Below are 25,000 nucleotides of genomic sequence, written 5' to 3'. Positions count from 1 at the left end.
ACTTTGAATGGAGATGCTTATATACAGAAGTTCAGCGTTGGTATGTCTTTGCCTCTTTCTCCCACTAAAGCTAATCTTTGTATGGAAATGATTTAATCTTGATATCTTTCCACTAACATCCATTCACTTCCGGCCTTGTGTCTGGGTTAGATTATATAGGTGACATCTTTATAAAAAAAATCATCATGATAAACACTGCTTTGACCCATTTCTAATTAATTTAATCATTTCATTCCTTCCATCAAATTTATAAGAGAGTTCAAGAAAAAACAGAAAACTACTTTTCTCTGGATGATTCAATTCACAAAGGGATAAATTGGATTCATTTCCAACATTTATCGCAAGAGTACTAAAACACACACACGCATTCTATATATATATATATATATATATATATATATATATATATATATATATATATATATATATACACGATTGTCCTTTTCTTTCAAACCAATTCTAGGAAAATGTACTTAACAATTCATTAAGCAGAGCATGCAAGATATATGATCAAGCGTTCAGAAATGCAGAAATTAAACCCCTCTTTGAAATGTTTTTTGGGAAAATCCTGTTATCCTATGTTTGTCCTTACTTAGTAAAATCGTAAAGCAAGGAAAACGAGTATTGTTAATATAAAATAAATAAGAGTAAACGAAATTAACATTCCCATTACTTTAAGGTATACAAATACCATCAAACGAAAGTCAACTCAAAATAAATGGGAAAGGAACACAGAAGAAAAGGGAGATACCCGCCAGATCAGCGTCGAATCCGTTACCGTTAGCGAAATATTTATCAACCTAAAGGCTAGCTACTCACTACTTGCAAAGTCTCAGTCATCTTAATGTGGTGTTTTAGCTTTCACTTCAGTTTCGATACAATGGATAAGCTTTTTCTTTCCTTGTCAACAAATGTGAGTTATTTTTTTCTTCAGTTGAAGAGGCACTTTAAAAAAAGGTGTGAAAGGTCCTGACTTTAAATGCACAAATATATATAAATGTGGATTTCTAATACCCAATAATAATATAGGGATGACAGGTAGGTATAGATACTTCAAATTACTTTAATTTTGATATTACACAGGATCTTCTGTCATACGAAATATCATAGGATGAATGGAAAATACAAGTTTTTGTCCTATGTTGTCAATTAACAGATGTTGAAATATCTTGAAGAAGAAGAAGAAGAAGAAGAAGAAGAAGAGGAGGTGGAGGAGAAGGAGGAGGAAGAGGAGGAGAGGGAATGCACAGAAGGTAAAGTTCCTTTTACATGGACCGATTCTTTTCTCCTCCCTCCATAACTCTTTCAGGAGAGTCTAAAAGCTTCCGAGGCTGTTTAAATTAAATTTCATCTCCTTCCTAGGTAGCAACTGCCTCCTTCTGTCAGCAAACCTCTCTCTCTCTCTCTCTCTCTCTCTCTCTCTCTCTCTCTCTCTCTCTCTCTCTCTCTCTCTCTCTCTCTGCGTATAACATTTCATGGCTTGTATTTTGTCGGATTATTTGCAAGTGGAAAAACAGATTTATATATCTGGATGAGTAATGTTTCTGTAGATACTCACGAGTCGCAATCTATTAATCATGTATCTCTCTCTCTCTCTCTCTCTCTCTCTCTCTCTCTCTCTCTCTCTCTCTCTCTCTCTCTCTCTCTCTCTCTCATATATATATATATATATATATATATATATATATATATATATATATATGTATGTATGTATGCATATGTTATGGTTTGTTTAGGTGTCTGATAATTGATCGAATGTGTAAACAAGAGCGAGCGTAAATATAACGCACGTACTGTATAAACAATTATCTCCATGCACACACACAGACTATATATATATATATATATATATATATATATATATATATATATATATATATATATATATATATATATATATACACACACACACAAAAGGATGAATTTCAAAGATATTTATCTAAGATACACAAGAGAACGAGAAGAACAAAAGCGCAAACAAAGCCCTGAGTATTGAACGCAACTACGACCCTCGTTAACCGAAGCCATCCAAAGCGCAACTCTCCGCTGCAGTTCATAAATTATAAAGTCACGATAACGCAAAGAATTAAGGGACCTCGCCTAGGCCGACTTTATTTCCGCTCTGGCGACTTCCCTCTCTTTATCTCAAATTCTGATTACCTTCTTGGGACGGGAGATGCCAAGCCTTATTTTCGGAGGCATGCTCGGCAAAAAAAGAAAAAAAAAAAAAAAAAACAACAAGGACAATGAAATGATGCCAAGCCTTATTTTCGGAGGCATACTTGGTAAAAAAAAAAAATAAATAAATAAAAAACACCAAGGACGACAAAATAATTCCAAGCCTTATTTTCGGAGGCATATTCGGTAAAAGAAGAAAAATAACACCAAGGACGACGAAATGATGCCAAGCCTTATTTTCGGAATACTCGGTGAAAGAAGAAAAACAACAGGGACAACGATAGGATGCCAAGCCTTATTCTTGCAGGCACACTTTGTAAAAAATAAATAAATATAACAACAAAGACGACAAAATGATACCAAGTGTTTTATTTTCGGAAAAATAAAGGAAAAAAAGAAAAAAACCTGACGAAATGATGCCAAACCTTATTTTTTGAGGCACACTCAATATAAAAAAAAAGCTTTATTAAGGGGAAAAAAATAACTGCAAGGACGACGAAGCGATGCCAAGCATTATTTTTGAAGGCACACTCAGTTAAAAGAAAAAAAAATATGGACGACGGAATGATGCCAAGCCTTATTTATGGAGGCACACTCAATAAAAAAAATAAGTACGATGGATTGATGCCAAGCCTTATTTTTGGAGGCACACTCAGTAAAAAAAATAAGGACGATGGAATGATGCCAAGCCTTATTTTTGGAGGCACACTCAGTAAAAAAAATAAGAGCGATGGAATGATGCCAAGCCATATTTTTGGACGCACACTCAGTAAAAAAAAATAAGGACGATGGAATGATGCCAAGCCTTATTTTTGGAGGCACACACAGTAAAAAAAAAATAAGGAGGATGGAATGATGCCAAGCCTTATTTATGGAGGCACACTCAGTAAAAAAAAATAAGGACGATGGAATGATGCCAAGCCTTATTTTTGGAGGCACACTCAGTAAAAAAAAATAAGGACGATGGAATGATGCCAAGCCTTATTTTTGGAGGCACACTCAGTAAAAAAAAAATAAGGACGATGGAATGATGCCAATCCTTATTTTTGGAGGCACACTCAGTAAAAAAAAAATAATGACGATGGAATGATACCAAGCCTTATTTCTGGAGGCACACTCAGTAAAAAAAAAAATAAGGACGATGAATGATGCCAAGCCTTATTTTTGGAGGCACACTCAGTGAAAAAAAATAAGGACGATGGAATGATGCCAAGCCTTATTTTTGGAGGCACAATCAGTAAAAAAAAAATAAGGACGATGGAATGATGCCAAGCCTTATTTTCGGAGGCACACTCTGTAAGAAAATAAGGACGATGGAATGATGCCAAGCCTTATTTTTGGAGGCACACTCAGTAAAAAAAATAAGGACGATGGAATGATGCCAAGCCTTATTTTTGGACGCACACTCAGTAAAAAAAAAATAAGGACGATGGAATGATGCCAAGCCTTATTTTTGGAGGCACACTCAGTAAAAAAAAATAAGGACGATGGAATGATGCCAAGCCTTATTTCTGGAGGCACACTCAGTAAAAAGAAAAATAAGGACGATGGAATGATGCCAAGCCTTATTTTTGGAGGCACACTCAGTAAAAAAAAAATAAGGACGATGGAATGATGCCAAGCCTTATTTTTGGAGGCACACTCAGTAAAAAAAAATAAGGACGATGGAATGATGCCAAGCCTTATTTCTGGAGGCACACTCAGTAAAAAAAAAAATAAGGACGATGAATGATGCCAAGCCTTATTTTTGGAGGCACACTCAGTAAAAAAAAATAAGGACGATGGAATGATGCCAAGCCTTATTTTTGGAGGCACAATCAGTAAAAAAAAATAAGGACGATGGAATGATGCCAAGCCTTATTTTCGCAGGCACACTCTGTAAAAAAATAAGGACGATGGAATGATGCCAAGCCTTATTTTTGGAGGCACACTCAGTAAAAAAAATAAGGACGATGGAATGATGCCAAGCCTTATTTTTGGACGCACACTCAGTAAAAAAAAAATAAGGACGATGGAATGATGCCAAGCCTTATTTTTGGAGGCACACTCAGTAAAAAAAATAAGGACGATGGAATGATGCCAAGCCTTATTTTTGGAGGCACACTCAGTAAAAAAAAATAAGGACGATGGAATGATGCCAAGCCTTATTTTTGGAGGCACACTCAGTAAAAAAAAATAAGGATGATGGAATGATGCCAAGCCTTATTTCTGGAGGCACACTCAGTAAAAAAAAAAAATAAGGACGATGAATGATGCCAAGCCTTATTTTTGGAGGCACACTCAGTAAAAAAAAAATAAGAACAATGGAATGATGCCAAGCCTTATTTTTGGAGGCACAATCAGTAAAAAAATAAGGACGATGGAATGATGCCAAGCCTTATTTTCGGAGGCACACTCTGTAAAAAAAATAAGGACGATGGAATGATGCCAAGCCTTATTTTTGGAGGCACACTCAGTAAAAAAAAATAAGGACGATGGAATGATGCCAAGCCTTATTTTTGGAGGCACACTCAGTAAAAAAAAATAAGGACGATGGAATGATGCCAAGCCTTATTTTTGGAGGCACACTCAGTAAAAAAAAAATAAGGACGATGGAATGATGCCAAGCCTTATTTTTGGAGGCACACTCAGTAAAAAAAAAATAAGGACGATGGAATGATGCCAAGCCTTATTTTTGGAGGCACACTCAGTAAAAAAAAAATAAGGACGATGGAATGATGCCAAGCCTTATTTTTGGAGGTACACTCAGTAAAAAAAAAATAAGGACGATGGAATGATGCCAAGCCTTATTTTTGGAGGCACACTCAGTAAAAAAAAAATAAGGACGATGGAATGATGCCAAGCCTTATTTTTGGAGGCACACTCAGTAAAAAAAAAATAAGGACGATGGAATGATGCCAAGCCTTATTTTTGGAGGCACACTCAGTAAAAAAAAAATAAGGACGATGGAATGATGCCAAGCCTTATTTTTGGAGGCACACTCAGTAAAAAAAAATAAGGACGATGGAATGATGCCAAGCCTTATTTTTGGAGGCACACTCAGTAAAAAAAAATAAGGACGATGGAATGATGCCAAGCCTTATTTTTGGAGGCACACTCAGTAAAAAAAAAATAAGGACGATGGAATGATGCCAAGCCTTATTTTTGGAGGCACACTCAGTAAAAAAAAAAATAAGGACGATGGAATGATGCCAAGCCTTATCTTTGGAGGCACACTCAGTAAAAAAAATAAGGACGATGGAATGATGCCAAGCCTTATTTTTGGAAGCCCACTCAATAAAAAAAAACACCAACAAGGACGACGGAATGATGCCAAGCCTTATTTTCGGAAGCACACTCAATAAAAAAAACATCAATAAGGACGACGAAATGATGCCAAACCTTATTTTTGGAGGCACACAGTAAAATAAAAATGGGCCTTATTTTCGGAGGCACACTTGGTGAAAAAAAAAAAAAAAGATTATCAACAAGGAAGACGAAATACATATGCATCCCAGTTGATGGATTCAGTTATCTGATATTCTTCGTAACAATTGATGTCCAATATTGTGAATTTGACAACTGAAACCGAGACATATTTGTTTTCATATTTCTATCTGTAGTGTATCAAAATGTTATTTACTTTTATATAATCAGGGGAAAAAATGTATCCTGTAAACAGCACTTTAATGAAAAAATCCTTCGCAGGTTTTCATTGGACTCACTTATGTATTTAGGGTTTTGAGCGATTCGAACACACCGGAAAATGCAAGGAATTTTTCCATGATCCCTCCAGTTCTGTCAGCTGCAAACACAAGTGATGTGTCTTTTAATTCCTTAGAAGGTCAAATGTTATTTGAATGTTACAATTGGGTAAGAGAGAGAGAGAGAGCGGTGTATGTGTGTATTTGCTTTCATCGTTTTTTCTATATACAAACAATATTGGTGTATATTTAGTGTACATATATACACATACAGTTCTGGTTTCAGTTCCAGTTCCATCAGAATAGATGCTCACCAGAACGTCAATCTGGCAAGCCCAAACCCCCACTGTGGTGCCCTACCACAGCAGTGGCCTCCCCAGTAAACAGCTTAAACTCACGGTCCTGAGCGGGGATCGATCTGCTGCCATGAGAATGCTAGGCAAACACGTTACCTGGCTTGGACATAAACAAGGAAGGTTTTGTTTGTTACAATACTCGTTTTCGGACTATTGGAGTGATAAATTTTGATATGGCCACGAATTCTCGAATATTGGATCTGAATATTTCTTGAGTGGGTGGGCATCAGTTCATGCCCAACATTTAACATTTCCTGACCATGTGAGAGGGCATTTACACAAGGTTATCAAATCCACCCCAATATAACGGTGCTCAGATATTGAAACCTTCCGTTACCGTTAGCGGCAATGACTAACAAAAAAAAATAAAAAAAATAAAAAAAAAAAAAAAAAAGCAAAAGGTATATTACCATTGTTGTGCGAAGAAGACGTCAGAAACTCAGTATGGAATTGTTAGAAATGTATAAATAAATGCATATTCCAAGAGTATATTTCCTAGACAAGTTTCAAAATGTCGCGCCTCCTTTTCGTTGTGGAAAGTTCGACCTACGCTGGTGACGGGACACGATGTCTATAAACTCTAAACAGTAATCTAATCTTCAAAATTCAGTTAATCTTTTTTTCTAAACACTAATGTAAAAATAAACACCATAGAAGAGTTATAATCATTATGTTGTTCATATCTCTTTAAATGGGACAAAGAAATATACGTTGTTTTGCCGCTTTTTTATTGATTGTAACATTACTGTATTATTGTCAAATTGCAATTCGTTTAGTGTTGTATTAATAGTCGTGATTATCGACAAAAAGTACATCACAGTATTTCATAGCAAGTCTTGAGAGATCTATTTACTGTAGATCTTGAAATCTTAGAAATAAAAATGGTAGTTCCTATTTTTACATTACTAAAATTAATGACAGTATTTTGTTCGCAAATTGTATCCCAAGACAAGTAAAGAAACAAATTCGTTTGAATATAGAATTTAATATCATTAAATTGTAGTAGTTTTTATTTTTTTCATAGATTATACATGACTAGTCGAGCATACTTATGAAAAGCAAATTTAATCCGTATCCGTTTAATATGCACAATTTCTCGCAATTGGTTCAATTTTCAAACCTGAAATATCACAAGAAAATGCTGAAATTTATTAAAACGAAATTAGTTTTTTCAATACTTTCATCACTATTCATATCAAATACATTCCACAGATGTAACTAGATTAGTATTTCCTAATAAGCTACCTTTCGTATAGAAAAATTCCATTATGGATATCATGAAAAAAAGCGAAGGCAATTTAGTTTTCACAATTGACACAAAGGTCAATGAATTTATTTTTATAATATTTTATTTTCTACAAAATGAGAACTTTTAATAAGTTCCATCTCACTATGTAATATTTCTTTTTTTTTTTTTTTTTACAAAATTGGTTATCTCTCAATTTAATGAAAACATTTAACACGTATTATTGAATGACCACATTTTGAGGGTAACGGTAGAGATGACAGAAACGCATATTAAACTGCATTTACCATTTGTGATGGAAGTTATTGAAATATTGTCGATATTCTTTTTATGCAGAATATTTTCTTTTACTTTAATTTATAAGCAAAAACCCAGACACTAAATGTGGCAATAATCTTTCTGTGGAATAAATGAATGGGTATTCCCTTTACTGAAAATATTGAGCTAGGGGGAAAAAATAACAGTAGTTTTGGATTTACAGAAAAGGGATTTTAATACTGAAATCCAAAGGTTACTCGGAGAAATAACGAAATACAGCAGTGAACTCAATTTTATATTATACAATTGAATTTTTTGAGTGGGGTACAAATTAGCCCTCATTGAAAATGAGAGCAAAATGACTGCCTTTATAAAGAATGCAGTCTTTATCAGAGAAGTATACTGACAAAATAGTATGGATACAAATGTAAAACCTATTTTCAGATGACTATTGTATTTGGATACGCAATATTCTTTAGTATAAACTTATGTGATATTTGTAAAAGACATTTATAATTAAAATGTAAATACTAGGGGCCTATCGAATATTAAAAACGTAAAAGAACAACAACCAGAAAAGGTTGGAATAAAATACAAGAAATAAGATTATATGTCCGTAACAACCGTTAAAAAAGCTTCAACAGAAAAGTTACGAGAATCAAGCCATTACTATTCTTTAATAGCATTTTCAGTCTATATCATGACATGTAATTACATATAATTGTTACCTAAATACACTTTTGTTTTTTCCTTTGACGTTTTCACCCGTCCTTATCTATACCAGCCTGGGACAAGCAACCATGAATAAACCAAGCTGACAAAGTTCAGGAATTAAGACATATGAAATCACAATGTAAAATCTATAATTACCCTCATTATAGAAGCCTTTTACTGTGTACCCTAATAACCAAGGTCTGTTGCATAACATAATCCCAGGGAATAGCTCAGTAACTGAGACCATGTTGACTTCACTTACAATTTGACTCATTACTGTATGTCTATCCATTTCGAGATTGTGCGCAATAGTTTGGCAAATCGGGATAACTGGTAATCTTTGTATTGTAATTTTACTTGTCAGACAAGGAAGTATATTGATTAAAATTCTAATCAGATAGGTAAAATGAAGCTACACATTTCAACGTTTTTGTATTACATGTTACGAATAATCTCTCGAGGGAAGGATTATTACTTATGTCTTAAGAGATTAAAATAATTACGACGATATGGGTGGTAATAGTAGTATTTATATTAATCACTAGGCTATTGTGATGTAATTCCTCAGTCATAGCTATATCAATAACGCTTACTGACACCTCGTACATCTCCAATTTCTATAATAACTTTATTGTGTTTGCATAACTAAGTGTTAATAAAACTGTCTAAGCCTAATACCACCATTGTGTTTGAATTGCTCTTAGTACTCAAGTAATAATACTGTATAATTGTCTAAGCCTAAGGTACCATTTTCATGTTCGAATTGCTTTAACGAAAAGAAATGTTATTAGCTCTGTATAATCACTGTTTTGTCACCATGCCTATCACTAAGACTAAACTTTTACACAACTTGCTGTTAACAAAATTAAGTGGTACACTAATTTGTTGACCAAAACCACTTGTATAATTTGGACCACTGCTCTGCCTGTATCAGCACACAAGCGTCTTGTATATTTCGTTAATTGAATACTATACTTTTGAGATTTCTAATTTATAGCACACACAAGTGTGGATTAAGGTTTAAAATGGTGATTATGTAATATGTAATGTAAAATTTGCTTGATAGTGCTTTATTTGCACGAAGTGATATTTTTGTTAAAAGTGTATATTCTCTTTATGTTATAAAATAACATTTTTGTAACCCATCCGTATTATTTAATCTTTTGACTATTTTTACATAACTGTGTTACCACTTCGAGTCTGGTCATTGTTACTCGTACAATTATTTAAGTCGTAGACCTAAAAGAAGTCAAAAGTTGGAGCATTTAAGATAAATGATTATCCTGATTGATTTTCTAAACTCTTAAAGGAGCAAAAATGTAACATTACATACATAAACATATAGGCAGTGTATACAACAAAAACAGCAACAAATTCAGCCATTTCTAGTCGATAGCAGGAACAACGCCTCAGACATATCGTTAGTACTCTCTGATGTTTAGCCATTTTCATCCCCATGCTGGCTACTGCGGATTGGTGATGGTGGGAGAATCTAGTCTGAACGGCCACAGCAAACCAACATAGTATAGATGGTACATATATATATATATATATACATATATATATATATATATATACATATATATATATATATATATATATATATACTTTTTGGCTTAATGGTATCGTCAATGTCATGCCAGCTTGCTGGACCAGGGTTCGACTCCTGGTCAGTCAGAAGCTATTGTCTTTGAGTGATTCCGCCTGTGGGTTCTGATCCCGAGGTCGGTAAAAGAATCCAGACATTAAGGCATTACAATATATGGCTTATATGAATGAATATGTATATATATATATACACACGCACACATACATACACATATATACATATATATAAATATATATAAATATATATATATATATATATATATACATCATACATCATATACATATACCAAAGGCACTTCCCCCAATTTTGGGGGGTAGCCGACAACAACAAGAAACAAAACAAAAAGGGGACCTCTACTCTCTACGTTCCTCCAGCCTAACCAGGGACTCAGCCGAGTTCAGCTGGTACTGCTAGGGTGCCACAGCCCAACCTCCCACATTTCCACAGATGAAGCTTCATACTGCCGAGTCCCCTACTGCTGCTACCTCCGCGGTCATCTAAGGCACCGGAGGAAGCAGCAGGGCCTACCGGAACTGCGTCACAATCGCTCGCCATTCATTCCTATTTCTAGCACGCTCTCTTGCCTCTCTCACATCTATCCTCCTATCACCCAGAGCTTTCTTCACACCATCCATCCACCCAAACCTTGGCCTTCCTCTTGTACTTCTCCCATCAACTCTTGCATTCATCACCTTCTTTAGCAGACAGCTATTTTCCATTCTCTCAACATGGCCAAACCACCTCAACACATTCATATCCACTCTAGCCGCTAACTCATTTCTTACACCCGTTCTCTCCCTCACCACTTCGTTCCTAACCCTATCTACTCGAGATACACCAGCCATACTCCTCAGACACTTCATCTCAAACACATTCAATTTCTGTCTCTCCATCACTTTCATTCCCCACAACTCCGATCCATACATCACAGTTGGTACAATCACTTTCTCATATAGAACTCTCTTTACATTCATGCCCAATCCTCTATTTTTTACTACTCCCTTAACTGCCCCCAACACTTTGCAACCTTCATTCACTCTCTGACGTACATCTGCTTCCACTCCACCATTTGCTGCAACAACAGACCCCAAGTACTTAAACTGATCCACCTCCTCAAGTAACTCTCCATTCAACATGACATTCAACCTTGCACCACCTTCCCTTCTCGTACATCTCATAACCTTACTCTTACCCACATTAACTCTCAACTTCCTTCTCTCACACACCCTTCCAAATTCTGTCACTAGTCGGTCAAGCTTCTCTTCTGTGTCTGCTACCAGTACAGTATCATCCGCAAACAACAACTGATTTACCTCCCATTCATGATCATTCTCGCCTACCAGTTTTAATCCTCGTCCAAGCACTCTAGCATTCACCTCTCTCACCACTCCATCAACATACAAGTTAAACAACCACGGCGACATCACACATCCCTGTCTCAGCCCCACTCTCACCGGAAACCAATCGCTCACCTCATTTCCTATTCTAACACATGCTTTACTACCTGTGTAGAAACTTTTCACTGCTTGCAACAACCTTCCACCAACTCCATATAACCTCATCACATTCCACATTGCTTCCCTATCAACTCTATCATATGCTTTCTCCAGATCCATAAACGCAACATACACCTCCTTACCTTTTGCTAAATATTTCTCGCATATCTGCCTAACTGTAAAAATCTGATTCATACAACCCCTACCTCTTCTAAAACCACCCTGTACTTCCAAGATTGCATTCTCTGTTTTATCCTTAATCCTATTAATCAGTATTCTACCATACACTTTTCCAACTACACTCAACAAACTAATACCTCTTGAATTACAACACTCATGCACATCTCCCTTACCCTTATATAGCGGTACAATACATGCACAGACCCAATCTACTGGTACCATTGACAACACAAAACACACATTAAACAATCTCACCAACCATTCAAGTACAGTCACACCCCCTTCCTTCAACATCTCAGCTTTCACACCATCCATACCCGATGCTTTTCCTACTCTCGTTTCATCTAGTGCTCTCCTCACTTCCTCTATTGTAATCTCTCTCTCATTCTCATCTCCCATCACTGGCACCTCAACACCTGGAACCGCAATTATATCTGCCTCCCTATCATCCTCAACATTCAGCAACCTTTCAAAATATTCCGCCCACCTTTTCCTTACCTCCTCTCCTTTTAACAACCTTCCATTTCCATCTTTCACTGTCTCTTCAATTCTTGCGCCGGCCTTCCTTACTCTCTTCACTTCTTTCCAAAACTTCTTCTTATTCTCTTCATATGACTGACCCAGTCCCTGACCCCACCTCAGGTCAGCTGCCCTCTTTGCCTCACGTACCTTGCGCTTTACTTCCACCTTTTTCTCTCTATATTTTTCATACTTCTCTATACTATTACTCTGCAGCCATTCTTCAAAAGCCCTCTTTTTCTCTTCCACTTTTACCTTCACTCCTTCATTCCACCATTCACTGCCCTTCCTCATGCTGCCTCCAACAACCTTCTTGCCACATACATCACTTGCAATCCCAACAAAATTTTCTTTTGCTAACTTCCACTCCTCCTCTAAATTACCAGTTTCTCTTACTCTCACCTCGTCATATGCCATTTTCAACCTTTCCTGATATTTACTTTTTACCCCCGGTTTTATTAGCTCTTCAACCCTCACTAGCTCCCTTTTACATCCACCTACTCTATTCCCCCACTCTTTTGCTACAACCAATTTTCCTTCCACCAAAAAATGATCAGACATACCGTTAGCCATACCCCTAAACACGTGCACGTCTTTCAATCTTCCAAACATTCTTTTTGTTATCAACACATAATCCATTAATGCCCTTTCTACTACTCTTCCATTTGCCACTCTTACCCATGTATACTTATTTTTATCTTTCTTTTTAAAAAAGCTAGCACTTATTACCATCTCTTGTTCAACACACATATCTACCAGTCTCTCACCACTCTCATTTTCACCTGGTACGCCACATTTCCCAATGACACCTTCTACCTCTCCAGCACCCACTCTAGCATTTAAGTCACCCATAACAACTACATAATTTCTTCTACCCAGTCCTTCTACACACCTAGTTAATTCACTCCAGAACTCATTCCGCTCTTCTTCACTTTTCTCACTACCTGGCCCATACGCACTGACAAACGCCCAACATTCCCTACCCAACCTAACCCTTACCCACATTAACCTAGATGATATCTCCTTCCATTCCACTACTTTACCTGTCATCCATTCACTCAACAATAAAGCCACACCCTCTCTCGCTCTTCCCCTTTCAATCCCAGACACTCTACCAGACATTTCACCAAACATCACTTCACCCTTTCCTTTCATCTTTGTCTCACACAAGGCCAATACATCCATCCTTCTACTTCTAAACATACTTCCAATCTCACATCTTTTACTCTCTATCGTACTACATCCACGCACATTCAAACACCCCAAAACTAGAGTGCGGGGAGCAGTCACTCTCCCCCCAGCTCCATCTCTTTGTTGCTGTCTCACAGGATACTTTTACAGGAGAGGGGGTTCCCAGCCCCCTCGTCCCGTCCCTTTTAGTCGCCTCTTACGACACGCAGGGATAACGTTGGCGCTATTCTAATTTTTATATGCCCCCGCGGCCACAGGGGGCATATATATATATATATATATATATATATATATATATAAAGTACCTCTTCGAGAAAGTGTAAAAACGTATATAAACCCTTAGAATCCAGACATTAAAATATATGGCTTATATGAATTAATTTATATATATATATATATATATATATATATATATATACATACGCACACAGAAATACACACACACACACACACACACACACACACACACATATATATATATATATATATATATATATATATATATATAAAGTACCTCTTCGAGATAGTGTAAAAACGTATATAAACCCTCACAAGTTTGTATTTAGATGTCATCAAGAGTACTATTACATAGAGGTAGGAAATTGCACTACACACGCAATGTTTTCATAAAAAAACAAAGAGGAAAAAAAAGGTTAGGAATACAGGCTAAGCATTAGCAGTGATCACACCAAACCATATACGTCCCTGGCAATCTGTGCTTTAAACATTTATCTAGAAGAAAGTGGATCCCATTTATGCATTCCTAAGTTGATATCAATATTCTTACAAAATTAGAATCATGCAAATGATGATACAAGCATCAAATTAGGCACACTTGTTCCCAGCTTGATAGCCCTCGAATTCTTTGAGTGACTGTTCGTGGGATTAAGTTGTATGGCCTCTGATTTCAGGTATAGAGATCTAGTCTTGCTTCATCCACCCACACTAGCACCTGAGCTTAATCTGTCGTGCATGAGGACAACAAATCACTCCAGCCTCTGCAAGTCCAGATCACGAATCAATGTTGGATCCTGGCTGAGATTAGTGCATGTGTCATAAAACTTTATCAAATACGTCTGCCAAGCATATTTTTTCCCTTACCCACAGGAGTCACACACAATGTAACATCCAGTGAACTCATGAAAGTATGGGATCCCTCCAACTTTCTCAATCACTATTATTATAGTCATAGTAGACCCAACACTAACTGAAATAGTAGTTACACATCACTAGTGGGACAAAGAGCAATGCCTTCTTCACACAAGAACAGGCGGATATAATTTCTATGGAGACAGTCCTCAAACACTGTTGTCCGTTATTCTTACTATTCATTTCCTGCCAGAACAAGCAGTATGATTTGCAAGAACTCTTCAAGCAATTCATACCTTGAATCTCTCAGTGGCAGTGGCAAGCATAATGTGTATCACAGCTAGTTAAAATTATTGAACTGCAAATGAACATCCAAGACAGAGAAACACAGGCAGATACAATCATCATTGATGGATCAGCAGGTATTAATGCTATCTACATAGCACGTTTTAGTGCTATCTGAAGAAGACATCATCCCTAAAGAGAAATACTAAGGCACCAAGACCAAGTGGATGTCCGTAGTGTTTGATGACTACAAGAAGTCAAGTTTCAAATCCAAGACGAGGTGAAAACGGAGCAAGGGAGCAGAAGTAGTGAAAGGAACAGGTATGACACCAGGCAATTGACAAAATTTCTTTCATAATGCCAGCAACAGGACTGAACTGTTTCATTTCCTTGTGAAGAAGATGTATGAAGCATGGACAACGAGCACAGCCATCATAAAAAAAGGAGAAGATGCAATTGGCAACATAATTAAGTCTGAATATAATGCTCCCTGTTATCATGACGATGCTGACACTAATCTTTGTGGATGCCAGAGATGCAATGATTGATGGGAGAAAGTCTATTACAGTATCACGAAGGCCAATGACACGGACATGGTAGTCATAGAAATATCTGTGTTGCCATCCTTACCAGAAATAGGTCTTGATAAAATTTATATTGCATTTGGTGAGAGGAGCCAAGAATCCTGTTCTTAAAATATTTTATTTTTTCCTTGTTCCCTTTCCTCACTGGGCTATTTTCCATGTTGGAGCACCTGGGCTTATAGCATCCTGTTTTTCCAACTAGGGTTGTAGCTCAGCAAGTAATAATAATAATAATAATAATAATAATCATCATCATCATCATCAATAGATTCCAGTCCATGACGTAGGTTCTGCAAAAGAGCTTGAGAAAGTTAGAAGGATTCAATACTTCCTTGTGGTCACTCGATACAATGTTGTCTGATTTCCGTGAGAAATGGGAGAAATCTGCATAGTAGACTTGGAATGTATTTAATGATATTTCTGATACATTTACTATTTTCAGTCAGCATCCAACATGGATTGGTAATCTTGACCTGCAGAGATTGGAAAGATTCGTTGGCCCCAACCGCGATAGACTAAGCGCAGCTGCTAGTGTGGATGAAGCAAGACTAGATCTCTATACCTGAAAGCAAAGGCCATACAATCCAATTCCACCAGTACAGGCAGCCCCCTGATAACACACAAAGTGTGCGGTCTATCAGGCTGGGATCATATAGGGCCAGGCAACCATCTCCAATTAAGACAATACCAATCTTGGTGAATGGGGGTGGATATAGAAAGGAGAGACATGGTAGACATGATGAACAACATTAATCTTTATTGCAGCAATTTGTCAGGAACTGATAAATTGTTCCTGTCAGAAAGACTGCTAAATGGACAATCTAGTGGCCATCTTGAAAAAAAAATAGTAACATCTTGGAAAATTTGTCACTTTGCTTTATAGACATTAATATCTACTTGGCTATTAATAATAATAATAATAATAATAATAATAATAATAATAATAATAATAATAAGCTTGAAAACAAGGGCACCCAAATCTGGATGATACAAATCGGATAACCCTTATTACTCCTAAGCAAAACAGCAACTTCGGAGTACTAATTTGGCGGCCATCTTGAAAAAAATAGCCACCATCCTGAATTTTCAATTGGCAATTCGGCCAGATTTTATCAGTCTTGCTTAAGAACAAGTGTGTAAAATTTTCAGATTGTATCATCCTTTGCACAATTCTTCTATAAAATTGTTACTGCTCAACTAGACATCGAAATTGTTCATTCGATAGCATAATTGTTTTAAATAACACTAATGAAAGTAAGTACGTTATTATGTGCATATCTTCAAACATTTTCGATGCTATGCTCTTTTCCTTCCTAATTAATTCCAAGCCTGACCTTTATAAAAATTGTCACACGACTAACAAGAAACTTTATATGTGCGTTCTTTAGTATCACACAGATATAATGATCTTTCTTTTGTATTGTTGTTAATAATGTACTATACTAACTCTAAACTTGAATACTAAATGAGGAATATATTTCCAATTATTACTGAATGCTATTAAAAACATAATATTTGTTTTACTTTATTGCTTTTATTAGCAAGAAAACTCTTTTAAACTGTTCATGATGCTTAGTCTAGTAAATTCAAGATATTCAAATTTCTAGAACATATCAGTAACGTCTATTTCGTCGTCACTAAATAAGTGGCATATTGTTCTTAAACCTAGGATGACAAAAACGATTTCTAGATCTTATCGCTGCTACCTAAAAAATTAATGAACTGGCAGAAATATGGGTGGGTTTCTTTTATACAATAAATTCAAACCATTATAATCTATATGTATTAGGCAATAAAAAAAGAAGGCTACAGTCATTTTTTATTTCAAGTATTTTATCAAATTCCACCCCTAACGCCCCAAAAAATTTATATTTACATTTCCAAGCCAATTACAGCACAGCTGAAGCATACAACACTTCGTGAAATAGGTGAACTGAACATTCTGCCTCCAAAAATGAATTTAGATAATTACTTAGAAAAGGATATCGAGCATCTCCCATGGTGATACCAAACTCAGTACAGTATATATCCTAATCAGTTCTATTAGATGTCCTTAGAGAGTGGTGTAACCGACTGTCAGCTGTCTAAGGTATCAGATAAAATTTCGAACAAATCATTAGGAGTTAATTGGAAGAGTAATTTCCCTCTCTCTCTCTCTCTCTCTCTCTCTCTCTCTCTCTCTCTCTCTCTCTCTCTCTCTCTCTCTCTCTCTCTCTCTCTCTCTCTAAGGAATAGACAATTGTATGTGACACACAATCTGAAGATTGCTTGGAAAGTGGACCTTCCTTTGTTTTGGAAAAAAAAAAATTAGTTATTCTCGGCTTTACGTCATGGCTTCCTGACCAATCCAAATGTCACCCACATTTTCTTTTTCTCCTACTGCCAGATCTTTACAGATGGCAGGCTGAGTTCGAACATTTCTTTTTCCCAATAGAGAACCCCTTGGCTAATTGCCGTTGTATTTCATGAAAACTTTACGATCTAATTTGACCTGAATGTTCGGCCGAGAAAGAAAGACCGGCTGTCAATGATTATTACCAGAGGTTTTACTGTAAACAAAATGCTGCAAGTAAATGAAGCTTCGAACGAGAGAGGTCTGTTTAAGAAATTTTCTTTTTTCAGATTACATCAAGTGTGATGATTATCGTGTACTTTTCAACCAAAACCATTTAGAGGCCAAAATAACATTATTTTCTTATACATGAAATTCAAAAAGCAGTCATAAATGTTTAAAATGTAATTAACACTACTACTAAACTAGAATGTTGGTCAGTGGAATTATTCTGTCTCACAGATTATTAGGCATAATGTGAAAAATGTGGGTTTCTTCATTACAGTATTATTGGTTAAATTTCTCGTATTCATGGTTGATTCAAGCTTTATCTAAATTCATGAGTACTTTTCAAGAACTAACTCTTTTAGGCTCAAAGGGGGAGGGTTCCCTTACCAACCACACAGACTCGAAAGCTTTCCAGCCACGTCTTCACAAATATACTCTGTTGAATCCGGTTATCATCTGATAACAAAGATAACAGAAATTTGCTTTCCTTTTCAAGAAACCTTTGGGGATATCTTATCCTGTCTGTTTTTCTTGACTCATATAACCTTCTATATTCTAAGAAGCAAAAGTCCCTTGTCGTTTTGGCGTAGGATATTACCAAACCAATCAATCCTCTCTTTCTTACCCTATTATTCTTATCTTCTCATCCAACTGGCCGATGCAATAAAAAATACACACGCAAGCATGCAAGCGCGCGCGCACACACACACACACATATATATATATATATATATATATATATATATATATATATATATATATATATATATGTATATATATATATGCATATATATATATATGTATATATATGCATATATATATATGTATACATATATACGCGCGCGTGTCTGCGTGTGTGTGTGTGTGTGTGTGTGTGTGTGTGTGAGAGAGAGAGAGAGAGAGAGAGAGAGAGAGAGAGAGAGAGAGAGAGAGAGAGAGAGAGAGAGAGAGAGAGAGAGAGAGAGAAACCTTTAAATGTTACAAAGTCATACTATATGAGTTTACGCGAAAAAACTTTCTCATATTGTAATGTACAGTATGAATTATTATTCCTCTTGAAACGGTTCAACAAAATGCTTAGAGTAATTTGCTTGTTTTTCATTGCATGGGTATCTAAGCTCTTAAAATAATTTCACGTTTGTATCTTCATTTGCTTCATGCATTTTCTTATAAACTTGACATGCTTCGATGCTTTTTTTTATATATATGCAATTCTCTCAACGAAATTTCTGGATGATTAATGAGTAGGTTTAAAGTTATTATATAATTATTAAATGAACTACAACGTAGAATGTTATTGAGATTAGGATACGTGTTTCAAGCTTTGCATATGTATTAAAAAAAAAAAAAAAAACTGAAATCTGCAGATCTCTGAGATGTCCGAGGTAAAGTAAAAAATCATTCAAAAGTTCTTAAGTTGAGGCAGTAGGAGTCGCAACAGATCAATAATTCATAAATTGTAATGACAACATGTATGGCAAAAAATCAAATCCGGCTATTTTCCCTGTTGGAGCATATAACATCCTGCTTTTCCAACTAGGCTTATAGCTTAGCAAGTTATAATAATAATAATAATAATAATAATAATAATAATAATATTAATGATAATAATAATAATAATAATAATAATAATACTAATAATAATAATACTAATAATAATAATAATAATAATAATAATAATAATAATAGGCATGGGCAGAAAAATGGCCTCAATAAAAAAAACTATATATAATAAGAAATATAATTAAAATAATTGTTAAAATATTTATATATATTCGCAGTCCTTTTGATGAGTAAATGATATAGAGAATAATTTAAGAGTTATTTGTCCGTGCAGTGCTATCAGTTTTGAAACCTAAGGAGGTACGGCATACTTCAAATCAAAGGCTCTACTTAATCTTAATTACGTATATGATGAGATTACTGCAAACAAAAACATACCTTTTTGTAAGTAATATATATATATATATATAATATATATATTATATATGATATATATCTATATGTGTATATATGTGTGTGTATGTATGTGTATATATAAATATACACACATATATATGCATATAATATGTATATATATACATATATGCATATATATATTATATGTGTATATATATTTATATATACACATACATACACACATATATATACTACTGTATATATATATATATATATATATATATATATATATATATATATTATATATATATATATGGATAAATATCAACACAACATCGTGTTCAAATAGAAATAAATTTCTACCTCATACTTGGGATCGAACGCTAGCCCCTTCTAATTGAAAGGCCAGGTCGAAACCAACCACGCCACGAGGGGCTAGCGTTCGATCCCAAGTATGAGGTAGAAATTTATTTCTATTTGAACACGATGTTGTGTTGATATTTATCCATATTGACTCATTAAGGGTAATTTGAATGAATTACTACCAATTGTGTCACGTGGTGGGCCGGGGAAATCGGGTAAAACTCGCTGGTAAGAGACTGATGTCTCGCCAGGTAAATCCTCGGACAGTTAGTTAGCGTCAGGTTTCGATTTCCTTTTATGGCCTCTCGTGGCGTGGTTGGTTTCGACCTGGCCTTTCATTAGAAGGGCTAGCGTTCGATCCCAAGTATGAGGTAGAAATTTATTTCTATTTGAACACGATGTTGTGTTGATATTTATCCATATTGACTCATTAGGGGTAATTTGAATGAATTACTACCAATTGTGTCACGTGGTGGGCCGGTGAAATCGGGTAAAACTCGCTGGTAAGAGACTGATGTCTCGCCAGGTAAATCCTCGGACAGCTAGTTAGCGTCAGGTTTCGATTTCCTTTTATGGCCTCTCGTGGCGTGGTTGGTTTCAACCTGGCCTTTCATTAGAAGGGACTAGCGTTCGATCCCAAGTATGAGGTAGAAATTTATTTCTATTTGAACACGATGTTGTGTTGATATTTTATCCATATTGACTCATTAGGGGTAATTTGAATGAATTACTACCATTTGTGTCACGTGGTGGGCCGGGGAAATCGGGTAAAACTCGCTGGTAAGAGACTGATGTCTCGCCAAGTAAATCCTCGGACAGCTAGTTAGCGTCAGGTTTCGATTTCCTTTTATGGCCTCTCGTGGCGTGGTTGGTTTCGACCTGGCCTTTCATTAGAAGGGGCTAGCGTTCGATCCCAAGTATGAGGTAGAAATTTATTTCTATTTGAACACGATGTTGTGTTGATATTTATCCATATTGACTCATTAGGGGTAATTTGAATGAATTACTACCAATTGTGTCACGTGGTGGGCCGGGGAAATCGGGTAAAACTCGCTGGTAAGAGACTGATGTCTCGCCAGGTAAATCCTCGGACAGCTAGTTAGCGTCAGGTTTCGATTTCCTTTTATGGCCTCTCGTGGCGTGGTTGGTTTCGACCTGGCCTTTCATTAGAAGGGGCTAGCGTTCGATCCCAAGTATGAGGTAGAAATTTATTTCTATTTGAACACGATGTTGTGTTGATATTTATCCATATTGACTCATTAGGGATAATTTGAATGAATTACTACCAATTGTGTCACGTGGTGGGCCGGGGAAATCGGGGTAAAACTCGCTGGTAAGAGACTGACGTCTCGCCAGGTAAATCCTCGGACAGCTAGTTAGCGTCAGGTTTTGATTTCCTTTTATGGCCTCTCGTGGCGTGGTTGGTTTCGACCTGGCCTTTCATTAGAAGGGGCTAGCGTTCGATCCCAAGTATGAGGTAGAAATTTATTTCTATTTGAACACGATGTTGTGTTGATATTTATCCATATTGACTCATTATGTGGAGGATTTATTTTGCTTTATTTTTATTTTTGTTTTGCCAAATCCTGTGTGAGAGAGAGAGAGAGAGAGAGAGAGAGAGATGAGAGAGAGAGAGAGAGAGAGAGAGAGAGAGAGAGATATTGTGTTAGCGAGCGAAAGTAGTTAGTGTAACGATCGTTTGTGGTGAGGAAGACTGTTGGTATAAATGAGATTGTTTGTTTACATTTTTAGTAAGGTTACGACAGTGGTGAATGTTTCGGAGCGAATGCTTTTTTATTTGACTGCAGCTTAAGGCAGTTGTGTGAGTGCTGGATAACTATTTATATATTTTCGACCAGCGTGGAAGTGTTTTTTGATTTTCAAAGTAAGTACAGTTTTGTTTATCTTTGCTTGTCGTGATTGTGAATGATAGGAACAATTTATTATTTATCTTTGATTATAGTGCGATAGTTCAGTTAGCTAGAAGTGTTCGTAAGTGTTTTTCTTTTTTATTTTGGCAGGCTGCGATTCCTCCTTTGGTGAGGCTAACTCCTTTGGAGAGACCGAATTTTGAAAGTGGATGTATTGTTGATGACCTGGCCTGTATTAAGATTTTGTTTGTACTGCTCATTTGATTGCTCAACTGTTGACGACCTGGCCTGTGATTGATTTTGGTATTAAGACTGCTCTTTGGATTGACGATTGTTGATGACCGGCCCGTTTACTTCCGATTGATGATGATGATGATGATGATGGTGGTGCTAATAATAACCACGACCCCAATCAGGGAAGTAGTTGTGGCGAATTGCCACCCAATGAACTGCTGAACACAAAGTTGTGTGCCGTAAAGACAGTCCGGCTTGTGTGTGGCGACCGTGTTGGTGTACCATAATATTTATACAGAAAATTCATATATATATTTATTTTTGGTGTTGGTGTGTGGTATAATTTAAGTTTGTTAGGATTTTTTGCGTTTATTTGAATGGTATTTATCTTTAGTGTTAAGTTTTGATTAGTTTAAGGTGTTAAGTTTTGATTGGTTTAAAGTATTTATTTTGAATGTGGATGGTTTATGATTTATTTTAAGTTTTAAGAATTATAGTTTTAAGGTTATGTTTTGTTTTGTTTTGTCCTTTTGTCCAAGAGTCTGGTTGTAGATTACGTAAGGGGAAAGTTTGTTTTGTGGAGACCATTGTCAGTAAGTGTGATTCAGGGTGTGGGGGTTGTCCTTGCAACATCCCGCCACATTATTTTGGCGCCCGAACAGGGACTGCTGAGGCGGGACTGATAGCTGGACTCTTGGACGAAGGACTGATAGGATAAGATATTAGATATAAGGTTGATGAAAAATGGAAGAGCAGAACAAGTTACTGAAGGAGGAATTGCGGCTGAGTAAGGAGCGTGAGGAGAGGTTGCTAATAGAGAATGAGAGGTTGAACTGGGAGAATGCGGCGATGCAGAAGGAGCTTAGGGAGTTAAAGGGGACAGTAGAGAGAGTGGAAGAATGTGTTGAGATGAGGATGCGAGAGAATGAAGAACGAATGGAGAAACGAATGGAAGATATGATGGGGCAAGTCATGGGGATGATGAAAACTATAATGGGTGAAGGTGCAGTCGGAGGAGTGTCCTCAGCTTCGGGTAATGGGTTGGTAGTGAAAGAGAAGGTTAAGGTAGGTGATAATGGGAAAGGAAGTGATAGTGATAGTAGTAATAGTGATGGTGATATTGAAGATAAGGGAATTAGGCATAGTAAGGATGAACAGAAAGGGGAGAGGAAAGATGAAAGGAAAGGTAAAAGTGATGTGAAGAAAGAGAAGAAAAAAGTATCAGGCTGATAGCAAGGACGATCGTGAATGGGTGAAAGTGGTAAGTAAGAAAAAGGGTAAGAAGGGAATGGTTAAGGATAGGAATTTAAGTGTGGAAGTGGATTCATTATATTCGAATGAGGAAGAAGGTAACAAGGGAGTAGACAGTGATGATAGCAGTGAGAATGAACGTGATGTGTGTAAGACTGTGTTTATGAGAGAGGTACCTCGGTGTGAAAGGTTCAATGAGCATAGCAGTAGGGATGTAAATGATTTTTTCAAGGAGTATGAGAGGTATTGTCAGGATAAGTATGGTGATAGTAAAAGAGTTTGGGCTAGGGAGTTAGGAGAATATTTGACTGGGTATTTGTTGACGATGTATGGAGTGATAATGAGTGTAGGGGACGTTGATTATGAAAGTGTGAAAACGAGAATAATTGAGCAGGTAAAACGTATGAAAGGGAGTGTTAAGTATAAGCGTAAAAATGATTTTGATGAGGCAAGGATGAATGCAGGAGAAGCTATATCAATGTACGTATGTAGGTTGGAAACTTTAGCTAGGAAGAAGTATGGGGATGAAGGTATAAATGAGAATAAGGAGTTAATGAGGAAGTTTTTGGCAACAGTACCTGAGAATGTGTGTGAATTTATTAATTTGAAACGCAAAGAGAAAATGAGGTGGACGCAAGAGAGATTGACATGGGATGATATACTAGAGATAGTTGAGGATTATGAGTTAGATAGGTGCATGAAAGAAAGTAAATCTGTGAGTGTAAGAACTGGAATAGAAGAAAGTGTAATAGAATTTGGTAGTTATAAGGACGCAATTTTGAGAGGACCAATGAGGGTAGCTGATAATGTAGTAGATAGGAGTGTTAGGGCGAGTAATGTGGGAATACCTGTAAGGACAAATGAAGGGTTTAGGCAAGGGAATCAGGTTTGGAGGGATAGGAGTGCTAGTGCGCCGCAAGATAGGTCAGGTAGTTGTATCCGTGAAGAGAAGTGTTATAGATGTGGGAAAGTAGGACATAAGAAGAATGAATGTAGATGGGCTCTTGGTGCTTGTTTTGGATGTGGTGAGGTAGGGCATAGAATTAGCGAGTGCACGAAAGAGAAAGGGGTAAAATGTTATCGGTGTGGTATGACAGGGCACATAGCGAGTGGATGTCGGAGTAATCGTACAAATGTGATTTGCGGTAATTGTGGTAAGGATGGGCATTATGCTAGAATGTGCAAGGAGCCACGGGGTAAGTGTACTGAATGTGGTGCAGATGGGCATGTAGCTAGGGTATGTAGGAAGAAGGGAGTAAATCAGCCAGGATGTTCGGGAAACTAGAGTGTGAGAGGGTTCAGCTGGGTGAGTCCTCCTGTGTGTGTGGAAGGAATAGGATCAATGTGTGTGAGAATGGGGTGAATAATTGGTTAGAAATGAGCAAGTATGAGTCTAGTATGCATGAGAAATTAGGGCTGGAAAATAAACAATTA

General features: G+C 36.5%; 1 protein-coding gene across 1 annotated transcript in view; it reads left to right on the top strand.

The window, feature by feature from the left end:
• LOC137615046 (uncharacterized) overlaps nucleotides 1–25,000 on the top strand; it is a 49,261-nt gene that overhangs the window by 9,556 nt on the left and 14,705 nt on the right. Inside the window, exons 2-3 of the mRNA XM_068344679.1 lie at nucleotides 680–779; nucleotides 1,157–1,253. Of these exons, the coding sequence (XP_068200780.1) occupies nucleotides 680–779; nucleotides 1,157–1,253 (197 nt within the window). The remainder of the gene's footprint in view (nucleotides 1–679; nucleotides 780–1,156; nucleotides 1,254–25,000) is intronic.

Source organism: Palaemon carinicauda, chromosome 21 (assembly GCF_036898095.1).
Source record: "Palaemon carinicauda isolate YSFRI2023 chromosome 21, ASM3689809v2, whole genome shotgun sequence".
Taxonomy (NCBI): domain Eukaryota; kingdom Metazoa; phylum Arthropoda; class Malacostraca; order Decapoda; family Palaemonidae; genus Palaemon; species Palaemon carinicauda.
Note: the sequence above shows the minus strand (reverse complement) of the source record. Positions and strands in the feature narration are given on the sequence as shown.